Source organism: Cupressus sempervirens, chromosome 6 (assembly GCF_028749045.1).
Source record: "Cupressus sempervirens isolate cs-2001-9-10 chromosome 6, ASM2874904v1, whole genome shotgun sequence".
Lineage (NCBI taxonomy): Eukaryota > Viridiplantae > Streptophyta > Pinopsida > Cupressales > Cupressaceae > Cupressus > Cupressus sempervirens.
Window position 1 is genome coordinate 224,269,622 of NC_143123.1, and position 25,423 is coordinate 224,295,044.

At 38.2% G+C, this 25,423-nt stretch overlaps 1 protein-coding gene across 3 annotated transcripts in view; it reads left to right on the forward strand.

Moving 5' to 3' along the window:
- Nucleotides 1-25,423, forward strand: part of LOC149552084 (uncharacterized) — a 266,469-nt gene that overhangs the window by 47,865 nt on the left and 193,181 nt on the right. Inside the window, exon 1 of one of the 3 annotated variants that reach the window (XM_089787558.1) lies at nt 21,956-22,258. The exons of the other annotated variants lie outside the window; for them this stretch is intronic. Within the exon in view, the coding sequence (XP_089643684.1) occupies nt 22,242-22,258 (17 nt within the window). The 5' untranslated portion in view covers nt 21,956-22,241. Of the gene's footprint in view, nt 1-21,955; nt 22,259-25,423 lie in introns of those variants that run through there. 3 annotated transcript variants of the gene reach the window in all.

Genomic DNA, 25,423 nt, shown 5'->3' on the forward strand with positions numbered 1-25,423 from the left:
TTAACATGTTACAGCTCGGAAAGAGCTTGTAATCCTCCATCTGCCAGTGAAAAAGGCCGTTCAACGAGTCTAGATCGTCCTCACTCGACCCTTCTTCCAGTCTCAATACTCCCTCTTGATCAGGTTCCATTCTCTTCTTCCCCTCGTCATCATTCTCTCTTTCACCTTCTGAGTCTGATGATTCTGCCTCCTCACCTACCATTTGTGTGTATAGGTCAATTATGAATCTTTTGCCTCTGCGCTCCATTGATAGAATATTCTTCTTCGAGTCGTGCTTAACCCTTGCTTGCACTAGCCATCCATGGCCCAGAATAGTGTCGTACCCTCTCCTCTTTAGCAGAATGATGACGAAGTCGAGTAGGAATGATTGTGTTCCAATCGTCACTGGTTGTGTCGTGAGGACTCCCAACGGTTTGATCCTGTGCTGGTTCGCTGTTAATAATTGGAATGTAGGTGGCCACAACGTTGGCTGTCCCAACCTTTTCCAGGTGTCCTCTGGTAATACATTGACACCGGACCCTCCGTCCACAATCGTGTCTCTCAGAACAGTCCCCAGAATTCCCATTTCGACGACTGCCGGATGGCGTCTGGATGAGAGGGCTAACAGCATCGGATCTTCTGCACTTGTGCCACTTTCTTTCTCCTGTCCTTGCTCTGTTGGTAACTTAACCGTTGGAGCTATATTCGTGAGTGCTGTATGGAGTTGAGGCATAGTGAGCAACAGATCATTTATCTTGACGAGTACCTCGGTTTGTAATATTTGCCGTACGATGTTCTATTATGCGTAGTTCCGTGCGGACGTACCAGTAGTGTCTTTAGGTGTGCTTTGTCTGCCTGCGTTGCTTTCTAGATCTCTACCCCCGCTTCCTTCAGTCTCTTCTTTTTCTCCGTCAGATCGGGGTATACTTTCGCTTGCTTCTGTGTGATGGCCAGAACCTCTTCTTCGTCCGTCTCGACAGTGATCAAATTTACTCCCAACTTCGGGCACTTAGCATCTTCATGATCTCCGGGTTTGCACCATCTGCATAACAATATCGGTGTGTTCGCCATTGCACAGTCTTGAGCAAAGTGGCCTCACAAATTGCATGCGTGGCATTGAACTATCGTCTGGCCGTTCGCATCATACTGAATTCGACTCCTCCCGCCATTATTATTGTTGCTGTTGTTGTTTTGACCGTGCCGATTATTTCTATATCCTCTCGACGTGGCACCCTCTGTATTGGTGTTCTCGCTCCCTCTTGATGTGGACGCCTCCTATATCAGGAACACTTGCTGCGGTGCTCTTGTTTTCAAGTTGAAAGGGCATTCCTTTGTCAAATGTCCCATGATCTGACAAATCTCACAAAATTGGTCTTTCGGGCAGATCCCTTCGTATGGCCTTCTTTCTTGCATTCGGTGTACCATAGCTCATTTCCCTTGGTCTCCTTCTGCATGTTCTTGAATTCTTTCATCATCCGAATCATGTCCTTTTGAAGGGCGCGGACCTTCTTGCTATCCTTTTCGTCATTACTGCTTTCCTCTGCTGAAGATATGTTGTCATCTGAATCCGACGAGCTACTCTTCTTCTTTTTCGACCTCTGCTCGCTTTCCAGGTTCATTGCCCGATTGTATGCTTCAGTGTATGATGATGACGGCATGATCTTCATCTTCTTTCGCAGCTTCGAGTGAAGGCCTTCAATGAACCATCTTTTCTGTAGCCCATTAGTCGGCTTATTCTCCATTTTATTGATCAAGTCCTTCAACTTCCTGGCGTAGACTCGGACTGTTTCATTCTTCCCCTATTTTGTATTGTATATCTTTGCTACGATTTCGTTGTCGTCGTGGAGCAGTTGAAATTCGACAGTAAACTCCTTAAGGTTGTCCCAAGTGGTTAATTTTTGGGGATCTGCTCGGCGAACCAATCAATTGCAACACCTCGTAGGGTGGCCAGAAACTGCTAGACCCATTCGTTTGTATCAGTTATGCCATTCGCCCTCCAAATCGTTTTGCATGTTTTACAATGTCGGATGGGATTGGATGCTCCATCAGCATCAAATTTAGGCAACTTCTCCTTTGGGCCTGCCATCCCGACATTGATGCTTGGTATCCTGATACCAACGGTTTGTACTCCGGCACCAACACTTTGTATCTCGACACCAACGCTTTGTATCCCGATACCAACAGTTTGCACTCCGGTACCAACGCTTTGTATCTCGACACCAATGCTTTGTACTCCTGCAGTTGTGCTTTTTGGTGAAGAAGGGTCTCCGTTAAGCGAATCTGTCCGTTTTGGAAGTGTATTGCGGACAAAGAGTTCACTCCACGCTCTTGCTCTCTCGGCACTCCGAGTCGCGTGAGTTAATTCTCTTTCATCTGGATTCTCTTCCCTCGGTGAATACAGGTTCAAAAACTCCTCCCTCGCTTTTCCCACCAACTCCACTTGCTGTTGAGTCTCTTCTAACAATTCCTTTGCACTTATGTGTCCGTCAACAATCTTTTGGAACCTCCTTCAGCGTTCGGCTTGCTGTGCCAGAATTAGATTTTCTTGCGCAGTATGTATTCCATCTTTTCCCTTTATCTTATTTCGATCCTTGTTAAGCTGATTTGGCATTAATTTTCATTCCTCCCTCCTTCCAGGTTCATAGGGCAACGGCGCCAAATGTTTTCCATATTGGGTAAATAAATCAACACATACATATAATAGATAAGAACAGCAATAAGAATAGCAGAACTCCTTATATTATTCGCATACGCCGGATATTACATTATGCTTCTCCTCGTAAGATGATTTACAATGATCCTGGAGGGGGTATGTATACGTCCCGAGGAACCTTCTTGAAGGTGTTCGTCAGCTACATAATAAAAACCTTCCCGATACCGACATAGAACTTTCCCAATACACCCTCTGTTGGCTAATACTGACGACATACATCCTGATACTGATGACATACATCTTGATACTGACAACATACATCCTGATACCATATTTACTGTCAACAATTAATAATCGGTATAAATACAATTATTATTTCTTAGATATTTCTTAATCATAATATGCACCGTCGGTTACTGAATGTAGTGATCACCATTAGTAAACGTAGATTATATTCATGCAAATATACATATCGATAGTCAAACATATCATCATTTATATATACATGAGTATAGTCTCATATGATTAGTGCAATTTGTCTGAATCGAAGCTATATGTTTCAACACTCCCTCTTAGCTAGGGAAGACAAAGTGCATATGGATTCTTCTCATTATAAGAAGTAATATCCTCAAGATATATTTAAGAAAATCAAGTCTCATGATATTCTTTCTAGTTATGGTATGTATATAAATATCAAGTCACATGATATCCACCATAAAAGATCATGGTACATCCATAGATATTAAGTCACATAATATCTACCATGAATTTGAACATATTGATCTTCAACAGATATCAAGTCACATGATATCCATCAACATGCCTTTTTTTAAAGTATCATGATCTTTCCTTGAATACCAAGTCAAATGATACTCAGCATGATAGTAATCTAATAATAATAAAGTCATCACCTTATCTTATCAGAATCAATATTTCATTATAAAAGATTATCACCTTAAATAATGAACATAGGGTAGGCCCATGAGTCATAGAGTCACACATATGAGAAAAGAGTTTACACTTTAAACATCTTTATTTAAATAATACAACTTTACAAAGTTGAGACTCAATCTCATAAACTTACATTTCAATCAAACCAAGTTTCTTTATGAAATAATCAACTTTCACTTTAGGGAGAGCCTTGGTGAGAATGTCAGCTGTTTGATCACCTATATTAACATATTCTAATTGAATAGCTTTTTTTTCCACCATGTCTCTCACGTAGTGGTAAAGAATTTCTATATGCTTGGATCTATCATGAAATATCGGATTCACAGATAACTTGATACAACTGTGGTTATCACAGTTAATGGTGGTAGGTTTCATAGGTTCACCAAACAATTTAGAAAACAACTTCTAAAGCCACATTGCTTCTCTAGCTCCCATAGCTGCTACAATATACTTTGCCTTAGTAGAACTTTGAGCAACAGAAGCTTGCTTTCTGCAGATTCAAGAAATCATGATTGATCCTAAATTGAAGTAGCATCTTGATGTGCTTTTCTGATCTTTTACACTTCCAGCCCAATTAGAATCAGTACATCCATGTAACTCCAAATTGATACCCTCATATTTAAGTACATATCCAATAGTACCTTGAAGATACCTCAATATATGCTTCAAAGCAACAAGAGGAATCTCACGAGGTTCACACATGAATTGACTTAATGTTTTCACTACATAGCGGATATCAAGTAGAGTATTTACAAGATACATCAAGGACCCAATTATTTGTCTATATAAGGTGGGATCAACTATTCTAGATTCAACACTTGCTTCCTTTAGCTTGTGAAAGTTAGTTTCCATAGGTGTAGACATAGGTTAACAGTCCCACATTCCAAATCTTTTCATAATATCAATAGTATACTTCTTTTGATGTAGAAAGATGTTACTAGAATTCTGACTTACTTCCAAACCAATAAAGTAATGAAGAATTCCTAAATCCTTTATTTCGAATTCAGAAGCCAAATCTTTCTTACACTGATTAATGAGATGTTCTTCCCTTGTAATCAGAAGATCATTAACATAAAGAATTAGAATTAACATATCACCTTTAGTTACATTGAAGTATAGATTTGGATCAGCCACGTTCTTGGTGAATCCAAGACTTAAAAGGTATTTGTCAATCCTTTTGTACCAGGCCCGGGGGCCCTGTTTAAGTCTATATAGAGCCTTTTTCAATTTACAAACATGAGAAGCAACATTGTGAGTTACAAATCCTTCTGGTTGTTCCAGATATACTTCTTCCTCTATTTTTCCTTTAAGAAGAGCAGTTTTTACATCCATTTGATGAATTTTCCAACCTTTGGCTGCTGCAATGGCCATTACAGTTGTAACAGAAGTGTACTTGGCAACTGGTGCAAAGGTTTCTTCAAAGTCAATTCCTTCCTTTTGAGAAAAACCTCTAGCCACAAAATGAGCTTTATGTTTTTCAATGCTGCCTTCTGCAACGTACTTAATTTTGAAGAGCCATTTTGAACACACAATAGATTTTTCCTTAGGTCTTGGAACTATGTCCCAAACATCATTTTTTATTATAGACTAGTATTCTTCCACCATGGTGTCCTTCCAAGCTTGATGTTTAAGTGCTTCAGAAGTACTAGAAGGTTCAAGATTCGAGCTCTTACACAAGAAAGCATTATATGTTAACTTTCTAGGTCTCTTGCTTTCTTGGAAATTTCAAAAGGGGCTGTGAATCCATCTCCTTCCTGTATTATTTTTCTTGCCCAAAGTCGCCTTTTAGAGTGATCAAAACTCTCTTCTTGAGTCTTTGGAAGGATTTTAGTTTCAGTTGAAGTCTCTTTAGGAAACTCCCTCTAAATCTCAGGAGTAGGAGTCTCTTCTGGAGATACATCAAATGTCTCTAGTTCATCAGATACTTTGGCTCTTCTGAAAGCAATGTCTTCCTCAAAGATGACATCTCGGCTTAGTTCTGTTTGTTTCTATCTAGGTATGTAGACTCTGTATCCTTTTACTGTTTCACTACTACCAATGAGAATACCCTTTCTTCCAAAAGGTTCTAATTTAGTCCTCTTCTCCCTAGGTACATGAACATTTATAGGACATCCAAATATCCTTAGGTCATTGATGTTAGATTTCTTTCAAAAAAATGCTTCTTTAGGAGTCTTATTGTCCAAATGTGAGTGAGGACATCTGTTCTGAATATAGACTGTAGTGTTGGATGCTTCAGCCCAGAAGGACATGCTCAAATTTTGATCAAAAATCATAGCCCGAGTAGCTTTTACAATGGTTTTGTTCTTCCTTTCAGCAACCCCATTTTGTTGAGGATTGTAAGGGACTGTGAACTCCCTCTTAATCCCAGTTAGTTTGTAGAACTCTTTAAATATTTCAGAAGTATACTCCCTCTCATTATCTGTTCTCAAAATTTTAATGTTCTTATCGGAGGAGTTCTCAGTGATAGTTTTGAATTCTTTAAACTTAGAGAGAATCTCTTCAGATTCTTTGCATTTAAGAAAGTATCTCCATGTCTTCCTTGAAAAATCATCAACAAATATCAAATAGTACAAGAATCCTCCTATAGAAGGTATAGACATGAGCCCACATAGATCCAAATGTACTAGTTTCAACACTTCTTTAGTTTTGCTCAAACTATGAGGAAATGGCTTTTTAGTGTTCTTTCCTAAGGCACAACGTTTACATGATTTATTGTGAATATGGTTTAGCTTGGACATTCCGGTTACTACCTTCTCCATTGATGTTAGTGCATGGAAATTGATATGACCTAGTCTTCTATGCCATATTTCATTTGAATCTGAGGTCTCATGTACAAGTGCAAGATTTGTCTTAGCACATAGCTCATATAAAAGTCCTTGTCTTACTCCTATTGTTAGAGCCCTTTTAATGGTTGAATTTTTAGGCCATGTTAGTACTTTTCCTCCCATGAATGCGATTCTAAAACCATTATCTTCAAGTGCAAATATAGATATTGAATTTCTTTTAATACCTGGTACATAAAGAACTCCAAAAAGTTGAATAGAATTTCCAGATTTCGATTTTATGGTGCAGGTCCCAATTCCTTTTACGGAGTGTGTAGAATCATCACCAATTGTAATGTCTTCATCTGTTTCTATTTACATGCTTTCTAGGTTATCCTAATATTCAGTGATGTGTTCTGAAGACCCGCTGTCAACTATACATGTATTCCTTTTTGTTGATATCTGACTGGATAATGCTGAATAGAAGGCATATTTCTCATATTCATTACTTTCATTTGACTTCTCAGATTTTGCAAAAGATGCTTGATGTTTAGATCTATCGGGACAATTTATTGCATGATGTCCATATAGATCACATTTGAAGCATAAGATTTTGGACAAGTCTTTCTTTTGTTTGGATTGTCCTTTTCCATGAAAATTTTTCTTCCTTTTGTTGTTTTTCTTCTTTCCTTCTTATGAGCATTTGTATTAAGAACTTGAACATCTTCATCTGGGGTTTTGTGTTTTCCCTTAATTATTAATTTCGATTCTTCTTGAAGACAATCTTATCTTAAATGATCCAGTTTAGGGATTTTAGACCTAGCACTTAATACCTTGTACAAAGGATTCCCAAGAGTTTGGAAGTCCTGCTAATGCTATTAAGGATAATTCTTGATTTTCAATCTGATAACCAAGCGCAAATAATTGATCTCTCAAGTTTGTGATTCTCATAAAGAAAGCATTTATAGTTTCTCCTTTATTCATGCTTATACTATTCATCTACCTTTTAAGAGCAAGTTTTCTATCTGTATTATTGATTATAAATGCATTTTCAAGAGCTCGAAATATACGATATGCTGTGGTATGTTTTGCTACAATAGGTACTATGTGGTCTCGAACAACATCTACAATTATCTTCATAGACTTGTCATTTTTCTCGATCCATTCTGATTTCTCAAGATCATCTTTAGGTTCCTCTTTGTCCTCTCTCAGAAATGATTCCAATTTGTTTTATTTTAACATCATTACTTCAAAGTTTCCAAGATTCAAAGTTATCAACACTTCCAAGGTGATGTTCGAATCTCATTGTGTTTGTCATTTTGTAGGGAGAGGATTGTTTGTCTAATGTAAAAATCTAATTCAATAAACTTAATGTGATCTTTCCTTAGCTAAGCTCTAATACCATGTAAAGTTTACTTAAAGATTTCTTTTAATAGTGCTGAAGTATGTATATTTCCTGTAGGTACAGTCAATGCCAATGAAGAATCCAAAGTGCTACACAGTATCTATAATCTGAATGCAAAAATGATATAAATATTCCTTCAAGTTCGATGTCTGTACTGCCTTCAATTTGCATACTTCAACCAATTTCTATGTTTGCAATATCAGGTGGCATACAATATGTATATAATGTTGGACAGGTATATGGGTGAATGGGAATGCCTCCAAATGGAGACATGACCATTCACCAATACGCTCGATTAGTGGAATGGTCACACCTAAAAAATTTGAAGGATGACTTAGAAGAGAGCTCAAAAAATACAAAGAGAATATGTCGTCGGTTTCTGGATCGGTTGGCTCAAAAATCGAGGCACCCAGAAAAAACAAACTAGTTGAGATCTCAAAAAACTCACCAGGAATTTGTTATTTTTGGATCCGGTACAAAAAATTAGGGTTTTGAACAAAAAATAGCCTCGCTGCAAAAAAAACTACAAAAATGGCCGAAATGTCCCCCAAAAAAAAGACGGATTTGGACAAAAATGGGTTGTAGAATCGAACCAGAAGTCGACGGATTCAGATCTTTCAAAATGGAAACCCTAATCGAATTATAGAGAGAATTGGAAGCAAATATGCATGTAAATAATTTCGAAAATAAAGGGCAGATAAATTCAACCAAGAAATTATAATTATTTTTGAAAAAATCTAGAGTATTGGCTTTGATACCATATTACGAAGTAATTGAATTTTTTTGGTTGTTATTTTTTGGTGATCAAGAGATCAATTTATACAAGAAACTGAACGATGTTTCCTTAAGAAACGATCGTAAAGAATAGAAACATAAAGCTAAATATTAGAAACATTCTAATATTTATAGAAGATTACAATAGATAACCATTAGATACTAAACAGAGATAATAGAAACTATCTATTATCGTAATATTTAGTTTATTAAGTAGTTTCTATTTCCATCTTCAATTCACGGTTGTTTCTTTTAGAAGCATCGTCTTTGTTAATCTATATAAGGAGCTTTCATCTTCTTTGTCTAATACAATTACAACAATATCAATTTACCATAACATGGTATCAGAGCAGGTCGATCGAATTTCATAAAATTTGGCAAATATTTTAAGAAAAATTCCAGCTTCTTATCTAGATTTTTTTTTCTTTCGATTTAAAAATAAAATAAAATTGTTAGAGGCATTTTATGAAATCTGTGGTTTGTCTTCAAACATTTTTACTGGAAATTGCAAGCCTAGTTGAGGGTTTTGATTGTGTGATTTCTTGGTTTTTGCAAAAGTCTTTTATTTTCAAAGGTTGCATGGATTTGCATGTGCTTTTTGTGAGTTGCATATTCTTGTATGTGCTGTTTTACCATGCGAAGTCTCGTGCTTTCAATATGAAGATTTTTTTGATAGGTTTTTATAAATTTTTCCTAGATTTTTTTTTTTTCTAATTCTATAATTCGCAAAGTTGCCTGAGATTCCTTTGTGGGTTTATCATTCTTTTCCTAAAAAAATAGCTATTGGCTTTTACCATTTTTCCTCAAAAGTGAAGTTTTGTATTCTATTATCCATGTCTTCGATTGTGTTTGGTTTTGATTATTTTTTACCTCAAAAATCATGTTCGGTTTTGATCAAATTTTCACCTGAAAAATTGTGTCAGGGTTTTGTCAAAATGTTTCTTAAAAGTTGTGGCTTTTTGTAGCCTATTTTGGGGCATTATGCTCATCTACAAAGTTTAGAGGGTTTGCCGATTTTTCCTCATAATCATTTTAGTTCTCAAAATTTGTCTACATCTCTAGGAAAGAGTATTTCTGTTATTGGTTTGTGATGATTTTTGGTCAGATGGTTTGTTGATTCTGGGATAGCTAGTGGCAGACTCATCATAGTGACAGGCTCTTGTCTCTTTTTGCAAAGCTTTTTGAAGAAGAGGGCACCCTTCTGTGTTATGTTTTGGATAGATTTTGGCCTATTGGTCATTAGCATTTTGTAGATCCAGGGAGAGTCTCAACAATATCAAAATGTTTTGAAGAATTTGTGACCACAAGACAACAGTTAGACAATGACCATTAAGGGAGGGTATTAGAATATTATAATGTTTCTTTAATGGTCATTTTCAGTTAGCCTTTAGTTTAATAGAAGGTTCTATTTCTGTATTTAGTTCACAATTGTTTCTTTTAGAAACATCATCTTTATAAATCTATGTAAGGAGCTTTTATCTCCTTTGTTCAATACAATTATTCAACATGTTCGATAAACAGGATTAAATGTAAAACATAACACAGATATGCTTAGGAACAAGATGAATCTTTCATTAATGGTGAATGCTTTGGTTACATCATTGACAACACAAGAAAACAAGGATGTACAATAGTATATGAATAATGCCTCGTATCTCAAAAACAAGTGTACATATAGGACTCGAAGGGGAGTGATTCAGCCGTCGTGTCGTAACGGAACACCTTTTGGTACATACCACTAGCTAACTAATAGTTTATTATTCTTGATTGCAATTTACATATTTGCAAACAACATCATCCCCCCAAAAGAAAATGTCATCTCTTGACGACTTCCAAAATTGGAGACAACTACTAAATACATCAAAAAATATAGACTAAGCGGGAGGAGGATGTGTTCCTGAAGTGTCCGCCGCATACTTGGTCAGTGCGAATGCATAAGTCTTTCTGTGTCCTCGAATTGACCTCCACAGCTTCCTTTAGCAAAAGTGTTGCTTCCATATCTTGTGCTTCCTTCTGTGCATATGCTGCCCCACTCGTTGCCACTTTGGCTCTAGCCTTTGCTAACTCCTTTTCAACCCTTTCCTTATCCTGTAAGAGTATTGTTCGCTCACCTGCACAATCAACTTGCTACTTAGTCAACTGGTTGGCTAACCTTGTGAAACTGTGCCTCGACCTTTTGGACCTCTCGGTCACCGCCCTATTGGCTTCCATACGCTGGTGAGCATAGTAGGCGCCTTTGTATGCCTCTACTATCTTGCGGGCAAGCCTCTCCATCCTACTGCTGCCTTGTCCCAACTCAGGTTTGGTGACCCAATCTGCCATCATCTTTGGAGTCTCAATTGCCGGCCACCCTCGTGCCTCGAAACAAGAGCGGAAGCAATCAGGGCATCGTATTCAGATGTAGGCCAGGACAAGCTATAACTCCCTCATTCAAGTTAGTGCATTCTAACTAATCACCTGACCCTTCTCAAACAAAACCTCCATAGTCTTAATGTAAGACATTATCCTCTCAGTAGCTGAACTATATTCAATTTTATCCTCTTTTGGCTGCTCAACATCTACATCCATTCCTCTTGAGGCTGCTATTTCCGCATCCATTGTGACCTCATCATCTGGTGCATCCTTGGACTGTGGACTCCCACAACCTGTAGTGTTGCAATCACTAGCATCTGAGCTAAAACATCTTCCCTTCACGAGGACTGAATGGAGGGTCCTACTTCTGCAGGAGTAAGTCAAAACTGCTGCCGTAAAAACATGGTGGCATGATCCATCATTAGTGGGACATAAACTACGTTTGGTCATGGCATAGACACTGGGCTTGTCAATAAGGTAGAAGCAATAGTTACCACGGCCTCAAAACCAATCACCTCCACTCTGACTTGGGGTTCTGATGGTGTACTCTCTTTTGTTGCTAGCATGTCCATCTCTTCACCTTCTAGGTGCAAATCTGTTGTGCCTTCTGTAGGAACTACGTCAACCACATCTGTGTCGTCTAGAACAACCTCTACTATCTTTCTCTCCTCAAGAATGTCAATTAAGGATGGTGCTTCTACAACTTCTATCCACGTTGCCTCGAGAGAAGCTACCTCGGGTGTTGCCACTATGTCTATCTCCCCTACCTCTATCATTGTAGGAGTTGCCTGTGTAGTCCCCACTGTTGCGGTCTCGGGCACTGAGGAAACCCTCGTAGGTGTCACCCACGGTGGCCTCATATCAATCGGTGCTCTCATTTGTCCGAATGCCAAAATGGAAGGTAGTGTAGTGGGAGGCACTAAGATTGCTGAAGTGGGTAACATAGGGGGTGTGAATAATGCCCGAGGTCTTTTGTTGAAGTACTATCCCCTTGTGAAGGTCTCTCACTACTATCCATGCTATCTTCCCTACCATTGTCTGTGTCACTGTGGGAATCTAACTCCTGTCTCACCCTCTTCTGACCAACCGTCGTTTCATTGGTATTCAAATGTCGCCAATAAAATATCGGTGGCTCTCCCGGTGCCAACTTGCCTTTCGATGGTACCTCTAAAATGTCGGCAAGAATTTGGTGAAGTGCAACAGCCAAGAACAAGCCAATGTGTGATGCGGCATATAGAAAGTACGGTGCTGCAACGTCATAAACTTGTACATTCTATTTTCCAATAGGGATGCCTAGTCATAAACAAAGCCGTTCATGATACCATTCATAAAAAGTATTTGCAGCAGACTGATGTCCGAGGCCTGACTTGCTCCAGTTAGTCAACTCTTCAGCGCGTCAAGGAGACAACGCCATGGCCCTTCGCTGATAAACTCACGCCTCATTCCTGTGGTTCTTGTGCCCTTAACGACATAGTCAAATTTTGCGAGGGTGAGCTCTTGAGCAATCAACTTGATCAAATGCTCCTATTCTTGTGAGAGTTTGTGATTCTTTATCTCTACTTTGTGTCCACCCCGTCGTGGAATGCCAAAAACCCTGGTGAAGTCTGGGGCTATGAAAGAAATGGTGATAGAATGTTTCCTATACTAAAAGGAGCTACTCCTGCTATGACTATCATATGCTTTGATCATCACTCGAAGGATATGCTCAAACAGGCGCATGGAGAATCCCGACATCTAAATGACCAAATGTACCTGCGCCTGTTGTAATATCTACTTTACTAGGTCTCTGTCAGGTGTCTCCTACCACCATCGCTAGCATTCAAGTCCGTTCAATCCCTCAAATTGCACTGTAAGATGTGTGATGGCTTCTTTTTGGGAAGGTTGCTGAATTCTTGGACGAACCTTTTTCTTCTTGCTACTAGAGAATGCTTCCGATATTTGGCCTGCAACTCAAACGCCAAAAGATAAGACTTACGTTCTTGTCCATGCTCGAACTGTCGGCTTCAAGTTGATCTTTCCAACTCCTTCGTTTCCCAGCTGACTCTATATCGTAATTGTCTCTTGTTTTTTTTTTATGCAAAATTTTTTTTGTTAGGACCGGATTATTTGTGGCAAACCTCCTCCTTGCTGGATGGTGTTCTCTTATCCCTTCGGTCACATGAATTGTGCTTTCTATGTGATTCTTTTCCTTCCCCTAACCAATCCGAGCTGAATGCAATGACTTCTTTCACGGTTTGGGTTCTCCTTAGTCTTCTATATATTCCGTGGCCTTGTTGGTGTCTCCTGTGACCTTCTTTGTCTTTCACGGACTTGCTATACTTTGGAAATGTTTTTTGAGGCAGATTCAGCTTCGCAGTCTCCTTCAACGGTCTTCATTATTGAGGATGTCGTTCATAGCTCCCCATCCGCGTCCCCTCTCACGCCTACCCAACTTATTGATAAAATTATGAACGCAAGGGACGATAAATCACACTTAGTTGAGAGACAAGCGTACTGTGGAAGAAGTTGGACAATTTTGCCTCAACATCAGAGGGTCTCCCTATGTCTTCTGCAGAGACTTATTTGTTATTTGCAGAATGCTTGTTATCCATGGTTTTGTTTCTTGTGGAGTCTCCTCTTTTTTTGCAGGATTGCACTTCAATGTTAGTGGGATCGTGTCCATGGGGGTTGTCCGTAGGGCTGCAATGTCTCTGTTTGCCCGTGGAAGTCTATGTTTGCTCGCGGAAGTTTATTTTTCTTTCTGCAGAGTGTTGTCTAATGGTGATACTCACCATTCAGTGGTTGTCTCTCTCTTTTTATTTTATTATTATTATTATTATTATTATTTTTGAATATATCTAAAACTAAATTATCCATGCATTTCTAGGCGATCCTGGATTCCTCGCCTTTAATGGTATACTTTTAACTTCAAGCCATTGATCGTGTTCGGAATTTCTTTACCATTGAGTGTCCATAGCTTTACGGTCCTATTAGCTACAACTCTCAAAGCTTATAGGGACCTAGCTATTTCACTTTGAATTTGCCAAGCTTAATTTCATTTCGCTCGTTAAACTTCAGTACCAATTGACCCGGTGTGAATTTCATCCATCGGAAGTGTTTGTCATGCTAGAGTTTACTTTGCTATTGCGCCGTGTCTGTCACCCATTGTGCCATTGCCCTTTTCTCGTCCAATTTATTCAGAGTATAAAGTCTCCCCCTTAGGCTCTCCATGTCGCCAAGTTTGTTTTTAGTAGCTATTTGTAGGCTAGGAACCATGAATTCTGTAGGTACCACTACTTTTTGTCTGTGCATGAGTTGGAAAGGTGTTTGCCCCGTGGTCACCTTATAGGAAGTTCGGTAGGCCAACAACATCCAAGGCAATCTCTCTTCCTAGTCTTCACCTTCAACTCCACAAGACTTATAAATAAATCCCACCAAAATTTTATTAGTAGCCTCTGCTTGAACATTTGCCTGAGGGTAGTATGGACTCAACAGCATATGAAAGATTTTGAATTCTGCAGTTAGGAGTTTAACGACATGATTGACAAAGTGACTACCTCTGTTGCTCATCAACTGAATGGGATGCCATACCTTGTTATAATCTGTTTGTAAATGAATTTTGTAGTGCTTAGTGCTGAATTGTTTGGCAATGCATGTGCTTCAACCCATTTCTTTAAATACTCAGTGGCCACTAGAATAGAATGACATTGCTAGTCACAACTAGCCTTCAGAGGCTTGATAAATTCCTGCCCCCATCTTTCAAATAGCTCCTAGGCATGGGATGGATTGAGTGACATAAAGTCTTGCTTGAGGGGTTTTCCTACTCGTTGGCAAGTATTACATCTAACGACCCATTCTTTTGCATCATTGTACAAGGTTGGCCACCATAAGCTTGCTAGTAGTACCTTGCTGTGGTGTTGAGACCCATATGTCCCCCTGCTAGACCTTCGTGGGCTTCTTGAAGCACACTTGGTACTTCTTCCATTACACACTGCCTCAACACTTGGTCTGGACCCATTTTATATAACAGTGTGTTTATTAGTGGGAAAGTCTAGCTCTCGAGGACCAACTTCCTTTGCTCTCCTTGGAGGCATCTCCAGGGGAAACTAAGCTATAGATAGATACTCTCCTATACTTGTATAGCACTAAAGGAGAACGACAATATGAAACATATGCGCATTTGGGAAGTCGTCATTTACCCCAATAGGTGGCTTGCCAGACTTGATTCATGCTAGCTGATCAGCGATCACTTGACTATGTCTTGGTCGTACAGTAATCTTGAATGTGAACTCTTGGAGTAAGAGAAGCTATTGACTCACTCTATCCTGAATAATAGGTTTATTGACTAGGTAAATGTGGGCCTGGTGATCCACATAAAAAGTGAATGGCATCGCCAATAAGTAGTGCTTGAATTTCTGGACATAATAGACCAATCCCATTCTGTAGTGTTGTAATTCTTCTCCATATTTGACAACAACCTACTTGTGAAATATATTGGGTGATCAAGTCCACGGGCTCCTTCCTTAGCCAAGGTGGACCCAATGGCATAATTTGAGGTGTTGACGTGCACATGCAGTTCCTTATCCCAATTAGGGAATGCCAGAATAGGAGCACCCAACAACCTCGATTTCAGTTCCTTAAGGGCTTTTGCTTGTTCCTTTTCCCAGATTTAGGACTCCTTCCTTGTGAGTTTGTCCAACAGAATTGAAAGTTATGCGATTTTTCTTTATGAACCATCGTTAATAGTTGATATGATCGAGGAAAGATTTGATGCCAATCACATCGATGGGGGCCTCCATCTCCACCATCACCTGCACTTTATTGGGATCTGTTTTTGATCCTGCTTGGCATACTATGTGCCCAAGTAAACTCCCTTGTGGCACCATAAATCAACACTTCTTTGGGTTAAGTGCCAAACAAGCTCAATGACACCATTCCATACACTCTCCTAAGGTAGCAATATGCTTGGTCCTTTCCGCTAAATATGGACCAGTTGTCAAGGAATGCTTTAAAGTTCTCGGTGGACATCTTGTCGAAGATGTGTAGAATGATGCGTTGGAAGGTCGTTGGCGCATTACAAAGGCCGAAGAGCATCCTATTGTATGCGTATACAACATCCTCCACTACAAAGGTTGTTTTCAATTTGTCTTCCTCCATAGTGGATATCTAGTTATATCCCAAAAATCTATCCGTAAATGAATTAATCTCATGGCCCGCTACTTCCTCTAGGATGCTGTTAGTGAGCGAAATGGGGGATGGGTCCTTAATTGTTACTGCATTAAGACATTGAAAATCCACACAAATGCGGATTTGGTTTGTATCTTTCTTTAAGGAGATCACAATTGGTGAAAACCACTCACTCATCTCCATCCGAAAGTTAATATGTGCTTCCAACACATTCAAGTTCAAGTTCTACCTTTGGAACATAATTCTTGTTCATCCTGTACGACCTTTTCCGCACAGCTTGGGCTCCGGGAACCCGAGGAAATTCGGTGTACTCATAACTCTGGAGGTACACCCTTCAAATCCTTGTAGGTCCAAGCCAAAACGTCTTTGTACTTTGTAAAGATTTTGAATGCTTTAGTCTTTAATACCAAATTCCAGTCATCCCTCATTAGGATGATTATTGGGTTTTCCTTGTCTTCTAGATTTATCTCCCTCAGCTTTGCCTCCTTGTATTTTATGAGTTCATCTTTGTAGAACAGATGGTCGAGACTCTCCTTGATTCGTGTCTCACCTTCCTTGTATTCTTTGAATTCTTGAGGAAACTTGTTTGATCTTCCTCGATTTTGAGCAAATTACACGATGGAGGGAATAGTTCATAATCACTCATTTGCCAATGGAATAGGCCATCCATAGAATTTGACAATTTGTATCATTCTCCAACTCTAATACTCGTTTGTTGTTGGAGTCATAATCCTTTTCCCTTTGTCTCCTCCGTCATCAGATTTTGGGTCTGAGGAAGATGCCATTTTTTCTCCAACCAATTGTGTTTTGAGGTCCATCACAATTCCCCTCCCCTTCTCCAATGACAAGGTGTTTTTGTTCCAGTTATGGTTTTCCTTTTCTGTCACCAGCCACCCTCTCCAGAGGATGGCGTCATTTTCCTTCTGCTTGAGAGGGATTTTGACAAAGTCCAATGTGATTGGTTGTATCCCAATTTTTACTTGTTGCGCCTTTAACATTCCGAAGGGGTTTGATGCCATGTTGGTCATCCCCCAATAAGTTGAAGGTTGGCGGTTAAAGCGTTGGCTTGCTCAGGCTCTTACAAGTTTCTTTGGGTAGGACATTTACCCCTACCCCAAGTTAACAATTGTGCTAGTTAGCACGGTGCCCAAAATGCCCATTTCCAGTACTGTTGGGTTTTGTCTGCTGTTGATGGTAAGTACCTTTGGGTTTGTTGTAGAACTGCCAAGAACCTCTATCCGTCCCAATGTACTCGTTGGGATGGTTGGGCTGTTGAACAAGGTTGCTTTTAAATGAGGCATTGTTTCCAATAGGTCCTGGACTTTCACCGGTATCTCCATTTGCATCATCTGCCTCAATATATTTTGTTTTGCTATGACTCGAGTAGGAGAACAGGGGGTGTCCTTTAAGTCCCTTCGGGCATGTACTTCCTTCTCAATCTCGGCCTTTGACTCAAGCACTCTCTGTTTCTGAGTAAGAGGGTCAGGATATGTGGCCTTCTTTGCTTGTGCTCGTGTAATTGCCAGGATGTCTTCCTCTGTATTTTGTGTTTCCACATCAATTAGATTGCAACCAAGCTTTGGACAATTGGCCTTCTCAAGGTCTCTTGGTTCACACCACTTACATAAATTATGTGGATTTTCCTCCTTTTGACAATCCTTGGCAAAATGTTCACACTAGTTGCGATTTCAGCATTATATCACTAGCCTTCCTTTTGCTTCTTACTGGATCGGTGTGCGGTTGTTGTTATTTCCTCTGCCTCCCCATCGGTTATATCTTTAGCCATCAGATGATGCAGTATTATTATTGTTTTGTTGACCGTTGGTTCTAGATGTGGAAGGTTGCTCCTGTACGAACAACACTTGTTGGTTTCTAACCCTTAGATTATAGGGATATTCTTTGGTGGAATGTCCTACAATCTGGCAGATGTCACAAAAGTGTTTTTTCAGGCAGGTCCCTTTCGTGTGTCTAGCTTCCTTACAATCCATACACTACGCCTCAGTCTCCTTTCGTTGCCTTTAGTTCCTTCATCATTCTTTGGAGGTCTTTTTGTAGGGCATGTACTTTCTTACTTGATTCTTTTTCACTACTTTCCTTCGAGGACTCATTGTTTGAAGACTTTAATTTTCTTGGAAGTCTTATATTCTCTTTTGAGGTCCATTGCACGGTTATATTCATTTTCGTACAATGTTGGTGGTACAATCTTCATCTTCTTCTAGAGGCATGTTTTTAGTCATTCGACAAACCATTGCTTCTTTAGCTTGTGGGTTCGGGCAGATTCTATTTTTCCCCATTAATTCCTTTAATTGTCGGTCGTAGGCTCTAACCGACTCGTTCTTCCCTTGTTTTGTGTTGTAGATTTCCACAAGGATCTTGTTGTTATCTCTGAGTAGTTTGAATTCCATTTGGAACGCTTTCTTCACATCTATCCATGTTGTCAAACCAGTTTTGTCCACATCAGAATACCAGTCAATGGCTTCTTCCCTTAATGTGATAGGAAATTGTTTGATCTAGTCGTCCTATCAGTGACGCCATTAGTGGTCCAAATTGTTTCACATTTACGACAGTGTTATATCGGGTCTTCTTGTGCTTGTCTTGTAAACTTGGGCAATTTTTGTTTGTTCCCAGCCATGATTGCTGGTTTGCCACCCGTTGTATTACTGATGGTGTTGTCGACTGTGTCTTTGCGTTACACTGTGGTGTGATAAGTTCCGAAAAGAGGTTCGTTCGACTATCAAATTGTACTCATTCGTACGGTGTGTGAGGGACAAAGTGGTCACCCTGCACTCATGCTCCTTCGACACCTAGAGTTGTGTTGGTTCCTTCTTCACTTTTGTCTGGTTTCTCTATCTGTGACATACACAAATTCATAAATTCTTCCCTCGTTTCCTCGATCAGATTCAATCTTTGTCGTGTCTCTTCGACTAAATCCTCTATACTTCTCGGTCACAAACGGAAAGGCAAACTGTGTTCTCCGTTTAGTGCACCTCTCGTGGCACTGTGGTCACCCTTCGTGACCCCACAGTACTTGTCAGTGAGTTGCTTGAGCCCTTGTCATCATTTGACTTATTGTGCGAGGATCAACGCTTGATGTACGACGTGGATATCATCATTATTTTCTTTTCTTTTATTTCTATTCTTATTCAATTGATTTGGCATCAATTCTTAAAAACACAATATAAATAACAAGATCACTTTTATTTATATATAGTCTCTGTACATCATCATGGGTAGTCTATGCGACCATTACAAAATTTTAGTTTTCTTTTCACACACACTTAATTCACATTCCCACGGTTGAAGGCTCATGGGTTAGACTGTCGACGATTTTCATCGTGATCCTCTGATTCATGAGGGTTAAGTTCCAGAAAGTTCTTGAGAGTTTGTTGCCTATGCTGTTCTCTCTCAGCTTCCTACCTTCTACGTGCTTGTGCAAGGAATGCTTCTGCAAATAGTCAAGGGAACTGGAGGAAAAGTCGGTTGGCGGCGGGGCTGATGTTTAGAGCGTCCCAAACTATGTCCTCTGGAACTTCCTCTCATATGCCTTGTCTATGAACAAACGTTTCAGTCATTGCTCGAAAAAGTATGTGGAAGTTCTCCGGCCAAGCGTGCTCACCCTCGTACAACTCCGTCACATTGTCTTCATTAGTTCGGATCTTCTGTGGTGTGGGTATTCCCGTTTATGCCATCTGCTACGTTGCACTTTCTAGGTTCAAATTCCCACATCGCCAAATGTTCATCGTGTATGGTAAACAGGATCAAATGTAAAACACAACACAAAGATGTTTAGGAACAAGATGAATCTTTTATTAATGCTTAATGTTTTGGTTACATCATTGACAACACAAGACAACAAGGATGTACAACAATATATGAATATTGCCTTGTATTTCCAAACAAAGTGTACAAATAGGACTCAAAGGGGCGCAACTCAATAGTCACGTCAGAACGGAGTACCCTTCAATGCATACCACTAAGTAATAGTTTATTATTCTTGATGGCAATTTACATATTTGCCGACACCAACAACTACAACAACATCGATTTACCATAGCACAATTTACTAACCACACCAAGTTTATCTTGAGATTTTACAAATTTGTCAAGGTTAAAGGACTTGGTAAGAATCTCTTTAGTTTTATCTTCAATAGAACAATGCTAAAACAGAAAGTTCTAATGCTGCTTTCCTTCATAGCAAGCTTCACAAACACCCTATATTTGGTATTGGATTCTATAAGGTAACTGAAAGAGTAAGATTGGTTAAGATGAGCATAATGCTGATGCTAAATAGTAGGTGAACTCTTAGATGCAAATGCATTCTTCTACTTCTCCAATATCTAAAAGATGCAACCCATCTTTTATGCCAATTATAATGGTTTTCTCGAACTCCTTGTCAACAATATAACATTTGTGTGTGCTAAAAATGACGTCTAATTTGGGACTGTGGCAGATAATCCAAATCACTAAGTGCAATTTGAGCTTTATGTCCCACTCAGTGTATACCTTGAGTAAAATAATATCTTTCCTTCCAGCGGTTGTCCAGATATTGCTTCTGCCAAATACTGTATGCTATTCACCACTGTTAAAGATCTCTGAATCTGAGCAATTTTTGTACTCAGAAAACCAATCCTTCCTGTGAATAAAATGCTTGATTTGCTGAATGTTTGGTCATCAAAGCATAGAAGAATAACTCCTATTTAGAGTGCTCTGCAAAATGCACCTTTGGTGGAAGTCCTCCCTGGTTCAATTTTTGATAAACCAAACTCGTTGTGTTGTGCTTTTTCATATGATCAAGTTTACCACAATACTGATGTGATATATTTTTTTGATTCGTGGAAGTATCTTCATCATTCCCTTTACCTTACTTTGAGGCCGCTTATCTTTGCCCTTGCTTGTCCTTTGTTGCAAAGACCTGTTCAACACTCACAGTAATTCTGCAGCTACTAAACAGTTTCTTCGATTTGTCTTGTTGCAAGAGCCTGCTATACAAATTCTTGAATATTAGGTGAACATAGATGTGATATTGACTGTCTTTAGGAAATATTCGTATGTCCATGATATGCTTTTCAATATTATAAACACCATATCTTCTTTCATCATGAAACAACATATTTTTTCATAAAGTGTAATGTCCCTGTTTGTGGCAGGTCTACTCAGTTGATGGAGTTAGCTCATCAAAGCAACCCTCGTGAGCTGACAAGGTGTTTTGGGGGGCTTAGTTGTGGACTTACTATTTTTAGTAAGTCAATTTTTGGCAGTGTAGTGGGTGGCTTCAGCAGTTGGTCATCACCTGCCGTTAATAAAGTAAAAATTGCATGAGCTCTTGTTTATTTATTAATCATTGAGTTGCATTATTATAATAATGTTTATATTATTATAATAATGACTTTAAGAGATATTTCTAAAAAGCAAGTTGGAAAGTTCCTAGTGTTGAGTTCTTTTGGGAAACTTCCACAATTTCTGAAGTTGAGTTTTAAGGAAACTTTGGCCAACAAAAGCTTATAAACGAGAGCTCATTTCATTGGGAAAGGTACGCTTGAAAATATATTTGCTTTTTGTGCCTTTGTGGCTTTTCTTGTTTTCTAACTTGTGAGCCCTTGCTGAAGTATAAGGGTCTGTTTTTGGCAATTGTGCTGAAGTATACAATTGGCCAACTTTCTCCTATTGTATCTAGGGAGAAGAATAATCTTGATTATATATTTTATTTGCTCATATTGACTGGCTGAGGGTTTAAGAATTTCTGAGTTCTTATTTGACATTTGTGCTGAGGTAAACATCTGTCACAATCTCCTGCTATGATTATTGTGGTTGAGGAGAGAGTCATTGAAGGGAATTGGCTGTTATAAATGTACGACACTTAGCATTCAAGATGAGACCGTTTGTGAACATTGTTGGCAGTGTTTTGTGACTGGGAATTCACGTGGAGCTTTGAGTTCAGCTGGGAACCATATAACTCAGGCAAAATGGACTGTGCATTGGTGGCAGCTAGCAGACGATTAACACTTCAATCATGCAACCTACGGCTCAAGCCTATCCATTAGACGTTAGTCTCTCTGCCTGCCAATAACAGTTGGGGCCAAAATCAATGAATAAAGCAATGGACGTGAGCTTTGGTGATGCGTGGGAGTTGGGTAATGATTAACGCCTGTATGCAAGGCTGCATATTGGATGTCACTCCTTTTTGGCAGGACCTGCGGTTATGATACATCAAATCAGGTTTTTAATAATTCAAACATTGGACATTTTGTTTTACAAAACACTTGTCCCCCCTTCATTAATAATACTCAAAGCAATTCTGGAATTATTGCATGGTTTTAGTGCCTTCTTTATAATTATTATATACTCTGAAAATTTTCCAAAAAAGAATACATTTTAGAAAATTAGAAGAGAAATGACAAAACTTTGTTCAGTGGTATACATAGTTCTTGGGAGCATACATAGGGATTTTTACATAAAGAAGGCCCCACCTTAATTTGATGTCTTGTGCAAATCTCACATTGCTGAGTTTCTAGGACAAGGGGATGGAGGGCTGCATATTTTAGTCTTCGATTTTTCAGCCATTTTTGGGGATGGTTGGGGCATCAAATGGGACGATTCTATAAAAAATAGGGAAAATTAAAATATACAAGGGAAGTTTTAAATATTCATATGAAAGCAAAAATAAAACGTGCATATACACATTATAGAACCTTAACATATAACATGTGTTGAGATTCACATGAGAGTCAAAGTTAAACAAATTAGGCAAAACTATTAAAATAGGAGCAATTATTGTTGTCTCCATGATGAGCACAAATTTATATTGAGAAGGGGGAGGGTGAATCAATATAACAACTCTTATCAATTTAAACTTTACCAATCCTTATAGCATTGTTTGCGAAATTTCAATTATCATGCATATGAGAATAGTACTATAACACAATATCTATATGGAACACAACAATTTTGCCAAAAATCATCAAAAGTAACAACACCCACGATCACTAGTAAAATCCAGTAAATTTGCAGGAATAGGGCTTGTAATGTACCCCTCTCTTTACTTGATTTACTCTAATATCCTGAACTAGGGTTTAGATTTTGCATCTAAATCAAATTACTTTAAAAAAGTAATGAATTATTCATAATATATTTGATGTTTTTGCCAATGAGTACTTGTCAGAGGGCACTTCAATACCAATCTACAAGTGGATTCCCTCAAAGTTTCCAGAATACCTATTCATACCCCCCCATCTTGGGACTATGCCCCTAAAGTTTTTTGAATTATATGCCTTAGCTTCCCTGGGATTTCGCCCACCTCACGAGCAATAACTTCTTGATATACTATTTTGTATATCAGTGTTGATGCATAGATAAGTCATAACATACTATTGGCTAATATTATCAGATTTGCACAATCCATTTGAAATAAAATTTATGTTTCTAGGTTTGATTGTGTATGTTTTTTTCTTAGTTACCGATTCGTGAAACAAATCTGATTCAGGCATGTGAATTGGATCTGTGGATTCGTGATTTTTTTTTTCCCAATTTTGATTCGTGGAGGATTTGTGTATATATATATATATATATATATATATATATATATATATATATATATATATATATACTAAAAAAATGGGAGAAATATACATAATTCTAAAATTAAATCATTTCAAAGTATGAATCTATGATTCTAAATCATTTAATAGTATGAATCTATGGATCAAATCCATAATGATTATAAGAAAATACTCAAAAAAAAAAAAAAAACCAAAAAAAGCTCAAATTTTTTTTGTCATAATTTTTTTCTTCTTTTTTTGCGTATCCAGCCAACTGACATGCTTTGATGACCTAAATTCATGCATTACAAGCTTTGTCTTTCCTCTAGAAAGGCTTAAATGGGTTTTAGAAATGCATTTCCTTGTAAATGGATGTGCTTAAGAAGCTACAGTCAAAGACAGGCTTTTTAGCCTCCAACGCATATGTATCTGGACTCAATATGCCCATTTACGGGTTTTTGAGCCTCATTAACATATTTTAGTTATGCAATTTTACCTTATAGTACCCAAAATGGGCTTTATATTTGCATTTGCATATATTCATAAGGCTGTATTTTGATGGAAATGCCCAAAACAAGCTTTTCATTGTCATTTACATTTAACTTTGAATGCATAACTTTTTTGACTCATTTACATGCATTACATATAAAATTTCTTGGTCTAATATGGCCATACAGTTTTTTAATATACAAATGCTGAAAGTTAAAATAGAATTAAAGTTGACCCACATGGGCTTTTGTAAAGCCATTTCATATTTAAAAACTTTATTTAAAACTTCCTAACTGTAAATTGGATTTCTAAAAATGATGAACTTTTCCATCTGCATTGCATGTAAAAAGTGCCACTTCTAAATGCACATAGATTTCTCATTTTTTATTTTAGATGTAATTAAAATTTTAATGAAGAAATATGTAATGAGACTTTAAAATCAAACTTTTCATTTAAAACTCATTAAAATTTCACATACTCTGATAACATATGATGATGGGGTTTTAAATACATCTTATATGTAATAACGCCTATTATGCTATGTAGTTGTCAACATAAAGCCCACCCATGAAAGATTTTAATCAAAGAGTATGTATACGCAGTCAGGCCGAAAAATTCCATCTGCAGAACACTTACTTCATAACTTTTGACAGACAAGTCCAATTGAGGCCTAAGATAGCTCAAAATGAGCGGAATTGAAAATGCTACAGTCCTAGGGTAAAACAAAACCAAAATCAATCAAAGCAACTGATAAAATGCCTTAGAGAGTTTATCCTATGAAATTTTTCATAGGGTTGTCCCAAGTTTGTGATTACAAATTTGAGGACAACATATATCATGTTCCATTTGACAGGTGATGTTCACACGTGTGCAAAAGAAATAAGCTTCAAATTTTTAATTTTTTTTTAAAGAAATAAACAGACAAGAAAGGAATTGCATTCCAAGGAGTTTGAGCTAAAGGGCATAATTTAAACTATTAAATTTTATTTGGGTAATTATCATTTTGGAAAGGAATCATTAAAGGTTGAACTTCTGATGATAATCTTAAAGTGACATCTATTTATGGTCTCTTGTAGTATGGAATAATTGGAATCATTATACACTTGCTATCTACTACCATTATTCTCATTTATAGCTCTTTGGTTGTTGCTGCTTTTTACTGCTTTTACTTTCCTAAGGCTTTAGAGAAGATATGTATGTATGACATTTGTAGAACAATAGTTTACAGAGTTAATTTCATGTGATCGTTAACACTTCTTTTGAATTAAATGAGTGCTTGATTGCATAGCGTCCTAACTTCTATTTCCAAATGATTTTAAGATTAGTATGAGTGCAATTCATTTATTTGCCTGTTTTC